At 31.8% G+C, this 9,924-nt stretch overlaps 1 protein-coding gene across 1 annotated transcript in view; it reads left to right on the forward strand.

Moving 5' to 3' along the window:
• LOC111373760 (probable LRR receptor-like serine/threonine-protein kinase At3g47570) overlaps positions 1-5,917 on the forward strand; it is a 12,353-nt gene extending 6,436 nt beyond the window's left edge. Inside the window, exons 12-16 of the mRNA XM_022996322.1 lie at positions 585-611; positions 1,036-1,107; positions 4,080-4,259; positions 4,499-5,617; positions 5,754-5,917. Of these exons, the coding sequence (XP_022852090.1) occupies positions 585-611; positions 1,036-1,107; positions 4,080-4,259; positions 4,499-5,617; positions 5,754-5,917 (1,562 nt within the window). The remainder of the gene's footprint in view (positions 1-584; positions 612-1,035; positions 1,108-4,079; positions 4,260-4,498; positions 5,618-5,753) is intronic.
• The last annotated feature ends 4,007 nt before the right edge of the window (positions 5,918-9,924 follow it).

Genomic DNA, 9,924 nt, shown 5'->3' on the forward strand with positions numbered 1-9,924 from the left:
TATATATATATATAGAGAGAGAGAGAGAGAGAGAGAGAGAGAGAGAGAGAGAGATTTGAGATGCAATGGTTTCATGGGTTCGTATCTAGATCTCCTACATTTATTTTATATATTTTAATTCAATGTTTTAAAAAGTGTAAAGCATGTCTAAGTGTCAAGACCAAGCTTTATGATTTTACGAAACTAAACGGGTTAGGCGTAAAAATTGTAAAGTATGGTGATCATGCACCTAGGTCCATTTTCATGCCTAGACGCACTTTTTAGGTTGGCGATCATTCGCCAAGGTCCATTTTCATGCCTAGACACACTTTTTAGGTTACCACCTCCACATTTTACACTCTTTTGACAAATGTTTTTTAGCATGTATGGCATACACCTATTACTTACTGGAAATACAAACATAAAATCCTATGTACCCAATCAACATGGGATGAAGATGGATACTGCTAGTGGCTAGCCTCATTATAATGTTTAGTCAGCATTTTATAATCTTTTCATTTAATTGGATTAATTTTTTACTTTGGTAGTTTGAAGACCTAGGATGTAATTTTGTTATGGTTAATGATTTGGTGTTTCTCTGTTAGCTGCAAAGATAAGGTTTGTACTTCGAAGTAATTTGATTAAAATATTGTAAACGTGGTGAGAGTTTATCTTTTACAATTTTTAACTGAAATGCTTTTCTATGGAATTAACAATTTGTCAACCTAGATCAATTATTCGACATTTGATTGTGGATCAACCAATTATTCATTTTCTAGATTCACGGACATTTTAAGAATTAACACGGTTTTAGGTTTATTCTTTATTATTGTATATTGTTCCTATTGCATGCAGCACCTCGTTTACTAAATAATTAAGTATTCTAAATTATTTTATACAATTATCATTCTAGTATCATTCTTATTTCAGTAATATATTTGAATTTTATATTTTGATTTTACTTAATCTTTATAATTTCAGTATTATTACTTTATATAAAATTTTAAATATTTTACTTTTTCTTTCAATTTTTAATATCCTAAAATGTACTCACAGGAAGCATTCCATATGAAATTGGAAACTCTTTTGCACTTCAATTTTTATCCTTGGATTCTAGTATCTTAACAGGTAACTACCCTACAACTCATCAGTACTTTTGGTATTCATTAATTTGTGTTGACAAACACCACAATACAGGTACTATTCCGCATTCAATTGACAGTTTATCAAATTTGAAGGGGTTGTGTAATGCCCCAATTATTCTATAAACACTGAAACGTTACGAAAAACTCACTTTTCTTTATTTAAATGCAGAACTATAAAAATAAAGTTTCTTTATTAAACAAATAACTGTAACATTTAAAAATCTAAATTTAAACCGTGAAAATTGTATTTGAACATAACATAAACTTCTAACTAAATCAAATAACATGTTTTGAACCAAATTAAACTAACTGGTAAATTTAAAGACGACAAACTTATTTCTTTTTATTTTCCTCTGATCCATTGGCAGCCTGCATCAACAATTTGCCACTGTTCCAATCGACCCGCACAAATCTAAAAAATTAATGTAAGGGTTGAGTATTTAAAAATACCAAGTAAGATATGTCCAATTTTCATATACAATTACATAACAATAAAATCTACACTTCATACCGCTCTTCTCTTATGGAGTATATCGACGACTAAACGATACACTCATCTTAGGTGCTCTTAAATTCTCGTACGAATTTCATATCTCTTTCTCTAGAACCCGAAGGTCTACTAGCAATCCATGTATATTTAATTGCATGTAAAAGCATATAGAAACATAAACAACTTGCACATATGTATCTTACTTCATTTGAGAAATCTGAATGCATGTTCAAGATTTTTTCTCTGCTTTGAAAAACACGTTATTAAAATATTTATTGTATGAAAACTTTATGAAAAATGCTGAAGTGCCCGAATTTTGGTGACCGAATGGGTGACCGACCCTCACATGGAGTGTGGACCCCGCGTGAATAAAATAATGTCTGACCCCCGAGATGTGAGTGTTCGATCATCCCGCATGCCAACCATTATGTTTGTGTAGCATGGTTCAAATTTTATTTCCAATACTACTCTCTCTTCTCTTGGGTTGTTTTTCTATCGAGCAGTGTGCCTTTATTTTCTTTCACTCTCTAATTATCTCTCTCTATCTCTCTACCGTACATATATATAATATATGAAATTTGTGTAGTGATTAATGGGGCCTATTGCTTGGTATTTATAGTTGAAATAATAGAGCTTTGAAACAATAAAAATAGGGTTTACTGTTACGTGTGCCATACAAACTTATCATGATAGATTAATATGTAGATAAAGTAAAACTATCAAATCAAACTTATCAATTTGGGCTAAAGGTTGGCACGTGATCAATCCGTTAATTGGTTTTAAAATTGGTTTCAAGCCTTGACTAGGATAGGTTTTTAAATCAACCAACCAATCATTTCAAATATATAAAAATTAGAATTCAATATTTTTATATGCTTTTGTAACAAATCAGTATTGGATATGCTTTTTAAAATAAAATAATAGTTATCCGCTGGATGGCTCAATTGCTAAAATCCAAATAAAATATTATTAAATAGCAATTTCTTTAAACATTAATATCTCAGACTTAAATTTATCCAGATCGACTATTCCTCAGATCAAAGAGCTGTAATTAATTACAAGCTTTAAAATGAATCCAATATTGATGTACTTCATCCATGTTTATTAAAATCTAATTATTTGTATAAGAAATAGTTTATAAAAATAGGATTAATATTAAACTATATCATATCCCAATATAGGGTCACACGTGGCTATCCATCCCAATAAAATACCAAATTATTTTTAACCACATACATCTATCGTAATCAAATTAGGATTATAATTAGCAATTAATATTTATCATAATCAAAATAGGATAAGATTCCACTGTAGATATATACAAATTTCAAGTTTCATCTAACGACTTTTATATCAGATAATAATATAATATATATTTGAATCCTAATTAACAATTTACAGCTATCTTAATTAAAATAGCATGATAATTTAACTGTTAATCTTTATCAAACTAAATATAAAACAACAATTAGCACTTAATACTTGTGAAACGTGTGACTGAATGTGGAATAGCTATAATTAAATTACAACCTATCAATTCCAAATTTCTCTCTTGCCCCTCATCAAGCTCTATCCACTTTCTAGTTCCCAAAATCAAGGCAATTAAATAGTTTTTTTAAAATGCAACTAATTGACAACCTCTTCAATCACCAAAATCAAAGCATTTAAATATTTAAAGCCCCCCCAGGGCACATCTAAGTTGGCGGAACAATCACATTGGGAGGCTCTGAAACCAAGCGTGGGGAGTTCGATTCCTGGTGGGAACCTTTGATCCAATAAAGGAAGAATTATTGGTGGATTAATCACCATGGAGGAGGCTCCCTTTGGGGAAGGAGTAAAAGTCATGTGGGAACCTGGGAACCAATAAGGGCGCATCCTGCGATTTACCTCCCTGAGCAGCTGAGGGGCCGGAGGTTCAAGGACGAGGATATAGTCTGGCGCAACTTGGGACACCTCGTTAAAAAATAAAAAAATAAAATCAAAGCATTTAAATATTAAAATAAACCTACCTTATCTAACATCTCACTACACGTGACCAGAAGTAATACATGATAACTCAAAAGAAATACAATTATATAATACTTCCAAAACGTGGCAGCAAATTCTTGTACATTCTCAAAACCAAAACTAAAAAAAATTCTCCATTGTGGCACGTGAGTGGCTGCTAGCTTTTTAAATATACAATATTAACTGTAAATCAAAAATCAATTTATAACAACTTCTATAAACTAAAATACACTGGGTTTAACTTGTCCAAATTTACTTTTTCTTAAGTCTAAAATGCATAATTAAATACGAGCTATCCAACGAGTATAATATTGATATACTTATACTCAATCCATCAAAATTCACATATTTAACCCAAAATATAAGAATTTAAAAATATATTACATCTTAGTCCCTCAACTTTTGAAATAGTATAAATAATACATAGAATAAATAAATTTTTATTCAAAAAATTTCAGGATGTTACGGGTTGCTCATTTTTAACAATGGTATTCAAGGTCAAATACCTGAAATTGGTAATTTGAGCGACTTAATTGAGTTAGACATTGGAGGCAATGAATTGATCGGAAGAATTCGTGACACATTGGGTCAATTAAGAAAATTGCAAATGTTGATACTCAGTGTCAATAAACTGCAGGGTCAGTATCTGCCAGATTCTTTTTTTTCCTTACGACACAATAATAAAATCTAGATTCCTTTGCGATTTGGTACATCTGTATTATCTTGATTTGGGAAATAATCAGCTTTCTCAACAGTTGCCAAATTGTTTAGGAAATATTACGTTTTTATGAGAAATTTATTTAGATTACAACTTAGTGAATTCCACTATCCGACCCACACTATGGAATAACAAGGACATTTAGATTTTTGAATTTAGCTAATAATTTGTTCATTGGGTCGCTGGCACCAAAAATTGACAGCATTAAGAGCATAAGAGAGTTATATCTATCAGGAAATCGATTCCCAGGTGATATTCCAAGCACTATAGGACAACTTCAGAACTTGGAAAATCAAACATTATCAAACAATCAATTACATGATCCTATACCTGAATTGTTTGGTAATCTGATTTCATTGAAATTATTGGATTTATCAAAGAACAAACTCGATGGTGTATTCCCCAAGTTAATGGAGAAACTTGAGTACCTTGAGTATTTCAATGTTTCATTCAATGAACTCACTGGTGAAATTCCAAATGAAGGCCCTTTTAGGAACTTTACGTTAGACTTTTTTGTGGGCAATAGAGAATTGTGTGGAGCATCTCAATTTAAGGTCAAGCCGTGCAAAGATAATACAACCAGAATATCAAACAAAACTAGAGTTTTGAAGTATATTTTACCATCAATTTCGATCGTAATTATTCTTCCTATTACCGTGATTTATTTAATGAGATGCTACAGTAAGGAAACACTTCTTCTAGTTCTGACCACTTCCCCCATCACCATCAAGAGGATTTCATATTATGAAGTTCTAGATGCTACAAAGAAATTTGGTGAAGAGAATTTGATTGGCAAAGGTAGTGTTGGTTCAGTGTACAAGGGAGTATTTTCTGATGGAATGATTTCTGCTATTAAGGTGTTTACTTTAGATTTGGATAAAGCAAACAACAATTTTGATTCTGAGTGCCAAATACTATGCAACACTCATCACAGAAATCTTGTCAAGGTAATTAGTAGCTGCACTAACCTTGATCTTAAAGCCTTGGTGCTGGAATATATGCCTAATGGAAACCTTACCAAATGGCTATCTTCAAGCAACTATTTCCTAAATTTAGCTCAAAGATTGGAAATAATGATAGATGTGGCATCTGCGCTAGAGTATCTACATTATGGACATCCCTCTCCGATTGTCCATTGTGATTTGAAGCCAAGCAACATACTTTTAGATGAAGACATGGTTGCCCATGTTGCAGACTTTGGCATTGCTAAGCTTCTCACTAAAGACCAGAGAGTTTCGATTACCAAAACGTTGGGCAACATTGGATATATGGCTCCAGGTAATTGGTTTCTATCATCTACTTATGTATCTTCAAATGCTAATAGTTTAACCATGTATTACTTATTAGTTTTTATTTGTTTATCCGTCATTTAACATTTCACTAGCTAATTTGATCGCACGTTCCAATTTTATAGAGTATGGATCAAGTGGATTAGTATCAACTGCGACACATGTTTATAGCTATGGGATTATGTTGATGGAAACGTTTACCAAAAAGAAGCCAACAGATGATATGTTTGGCGGAGAGTTCACAATGAGAAAATGGGTGCTTGAATCATTCCCAGACGCAATACTGTAGATAATGGATGTCGATTTAGTGAATGCTACTAAAGATAATATTCGAGCTAAGGAGAGCTGCTTCACGTTAATCATGGAACTAGCACTAGAATGCACGAGTGATTTGCCTGAGGAGAGGCTCAGTGCTAAAGATGTTCTAATAAGGCTCAAGAAGATTATAACTTACTATTGTTAAAGCATAACCGAGGTGGAACAAGACAAAAAGGTATGGTTCTTAACGAGAACAGAAAAAATGATTTTTTAATCAAAATTTATTTTCTATTTTACTATTAATCTCTAAATCTTATTATATGTTTCTGTTGCAGGAAACCTGGCTATCATTCCGAAGATTTTAAAACTCTTTTGGCTTCCATTGTTGTGTTGCAGTGTGCTGTAGTTATTTTGTGGCCACAAAATCCATAATTAGACGACATTTAGAATTTGGGGTGTAAGAAAATGTTTTGGTACCATAAATAATCTTCATCAGCTGAGAATGTTGTTATCCTTTTTTGTTATCCTCTTCATTTACCCTTGACACCAGTCTTCAATACGAAGCATCAGTAAATTACTAGTACAAAAATGAAGCTTTTTGAAATAAGCAAATTAAAAATAATAATTTAAGCTAATGAAAGTTGAAATAGTATACATGAAATTTTCAATCATAGTAAGAAAGGGAAGGAAACAAGATGATAGTTATTCATTTCTGGTTACCAAAATGATACATCATTTTATGAAGTTCTATAATCACTTAACACTTTGCCGAGTCAATCATTCTTTTTTAAGTTGCCCTTTAAGTAACCAAAATTCAATCATTTTTGTAAGTTGCTCTTTAAGTAATCACTTGACACTTTGGCACTTTGCTGAGTCAATCGCTCCCATTCATAAATTTACACCCACTTAACATTCTCATGTACACACCTTCTCGATGCTTTTGTTTTCCGGTGTTCTCTTCTCCAATGGCAATGATACTTTGCAATGGTTGTGAGGATCGGATTGTCAAATCTAGAGCAGTTCGATCCATGTCCACTTCATGGTGAAAGAGCATGTAGCTTGCTCCGAAGGATTCGATACTCAGTGTCACCAAGGTTTTCCTCGCCGATCCTAGTCCTGATAAAGTCAACGTAGGAGTTGTGAGTATTCCATTTGCTTTCTCACAGAGATTTGGTTATTTTTTTTTGCTAGCATATGGTAGATCATAAGTGATTTTGATCGACTTTGTTAAGTTGAATTAGAAGTATTGGAAGCTTAGACTTTGGAATTTTTTGTCTATTAGAAGTATAAATCTGAATTACCGGTAACACGAACATGTTTGTTTTCAACTTATTTTTTATTGTGAAGACCAAAAATAAATCATTTTTATGTTGTTTGTTTTCCTTTTTCTACTATCTTACAGTTAATAATAATTGCCATCTGTGAACACTTATACTGTACAAGGGAGTTAGTTTTGCTTATGCCTTTATACTTCTCCATATTGTTCATTAGGCCTTCAATAATAAGATGGATCAAGGGCTAATAATTTGATTTCTCTTGATTTGGTGGACAAATATATATTCTTTATGCCTTTTTTAGTTAGTGTAGTAATAATTTGGAAACAGGGTTCAACCTATTTAGAAATTTCATTGTTGTAGCTGCATATTTGTCAAGTCAAAGAAAAGCTAGGCTTGGGCATGTTTCGGTTCGATTCGGTTCTAATCAGAACTGAACCGGATTCGAAATTTTCAAGTTTTAAGCAAGTATAACCGTCGGGTCCAAATTTAATTATGGAATTGTTTGAGTTGAGTTGAGTTTAGTTTGGTTCAGTTCCCAAGTTTTGTACTATAATTATTTTTTAATATCTACAGAACTACATTAATTCAACTAATGATATACTCAATTTTTGCTCTTATAAAATAACTTAGCCCAATCTTATGTGTCTTTTGCGTCTCTTTGCTGAGTTCTTTATAAATTTAATTGTTAAAATCATAAAAATAAGAAGATAGGGAGCTTATAATAATTAAGAGAGGTGCTATTGAGTTTCGATTCGATTTCTCCAGAACAGTAGGAATGACATTATGTTAGAATAACATATTTGAGTAAAACTTATGTCAATTTAATTAAGTTGTACTTGGACTGAAAATTAGAAATAGGAAAAATCATATTTTTGGTTTGAGCTAAATTAACTAATTAGCAAATTTATTTAGAAAAAAATAAAATAATTTGACTTACTTAAAATAAATAAATTAAAAATAGGAAATTCGATTCTTATTCAATTTTTTGATTCTTGATCTAGAATTGAAAACTGAACCGAAGTCATCGGTTCTCAATTCAGATATCAATTCGAGTATTTAATTTAAGAAGAATCGACCGATTTGATTCAGTTCGGTACGGATTCGATTCGGTTCGAAAGTTTTGTCCAGCCCTAAGGAAAGTGGAGTTGATTTTGATATTCAATTTTCCAGTCGTTCTAAAGTTAATTTCATTTTTGGTCGCTAACTTCAATTTACTTTCGATGTCAGTCATTGTGTTAGCTCATATTTCTAAATTTTAATGTAACTATAGTACGTTAATGTCAAAAATTGACTAATAAGTATTTCATTTAATTATGCCGACTAATAGAGGATTGAAACATTAAATTTAGTAACAAGCAAATTAACATTGAGAACAATTTGAATTTCAATGATTTGTGAGACAAATTAAAGTTGAATGATCTAATTGAGATTTCATCGAAAATTTAGCGATTAAAAATGAAGTTTACTCTATATTTGATAACTTGTACTGTATAACGTGTTTGATAGTTTAAACTGAATTGGATTAGCATTTTATCAAACATTAAATAGGTGAATGGGATTGGTGGAAAGAAAGTAAGAAAGCCCATTTGAAAAAGCCATTTTTTTTATTTTTTTATTTTAATGAGCTAATCAAACTTCATTTTTAATCACACAACTTTTATTCACTTTTAAACCACACATTTCATAAGACCCACCAAATTATAATCTCAAAAAGTTTTGTCAAACATGGCAAAAGTTGAGCAACAACCTAACACAGTATAAATAACACAAAAAGAAGTGAAAGCAACAAATACTACACAAAACCCCTCGGGATATTTCGATCCTTAACGAAATATGCTCAGTTTAACATAACGCAGTCATTTGTCCTAAATTTCCACCAAAAAAAAAAAATAGGGTACCACTATTTGCATCCACGCTTTGTATAAGTGCATCCCACTCTAAGTTCATCTCTAATAAAATTTTAAAATTTAAAAAAATACTGTTTGCATCCATGTCATTTCCAATCTTGCCCTTACTAAATCCATTCATTTAAATACCATATATATCCACGTGAATTTTATATATTCATTCCTACTTTAAATACATTTCTAACATCCATATCTCTGCCGCCCAATTTTTAGTTCCAAAAGCGTTCCAATTTTAGCTGCCAGTAGCCGTCTCTGTGTATGTTTAAGCCCTCAATTCTTGTCTCACAATTCCTACAAAGTTTTTTTTTTGCTATGCGTGTATATATTCTGCCTTTTCCTCGAAACTGCTCCGCCAATGTATATATATAATAAGTAATATAACTCAGCCCAATCAACTGCAACATATCGCATTATATATTTCGGACCCGACGGCTGTGCTTTTTTCTTTTTTCACTGCTAATTCTCTGTCAATACTGGGTGGAGATTCCATTGGATTGATGACTGTTTATATTAAGCAAACTCTGGATTTAGTGCCAAAGCCTCCCGGTAAATCATATCCTTTATCTGCTCCTGTTAAGACTTGCTGCTCGAAATCAAAAGAGAATGGTTTTGAGCATACTGGCTCATCAGCTATGTCATGCAGTCCTGCAAGATAAGGATGCGCCAAAGCTTCTTCAACTGTAATTCTCTTTCCGGGATTGACTGTCAGCATTTTATCAATTAGGTCAATGGCTAATGGATTTACTTATGCCTATTTAGTAAATTTATATATGATTTAAAATATAGTAAAATTTTATTTTTAAAAGTGGATGTACTTATAAAAAGCGTGGATGTAAATAGCGCTGCCCAAAAAA

This window comes from Olea europaea, unplaced genomic scaffold, assembly GCF_002742605.1.
Source record: "Olea europaea var. sylvestris unplaced genomic scaffold, O_europaea_v1 scaffold116, whole genome shotgun sequence".
NCBI classification, from domain to species: domain Eukaryota; kingdom Viridiplantae; phylum Streptophyta; class Magnoliopsida; order Lamiales; family Oleaceae; genus Olea; species Olea europaea.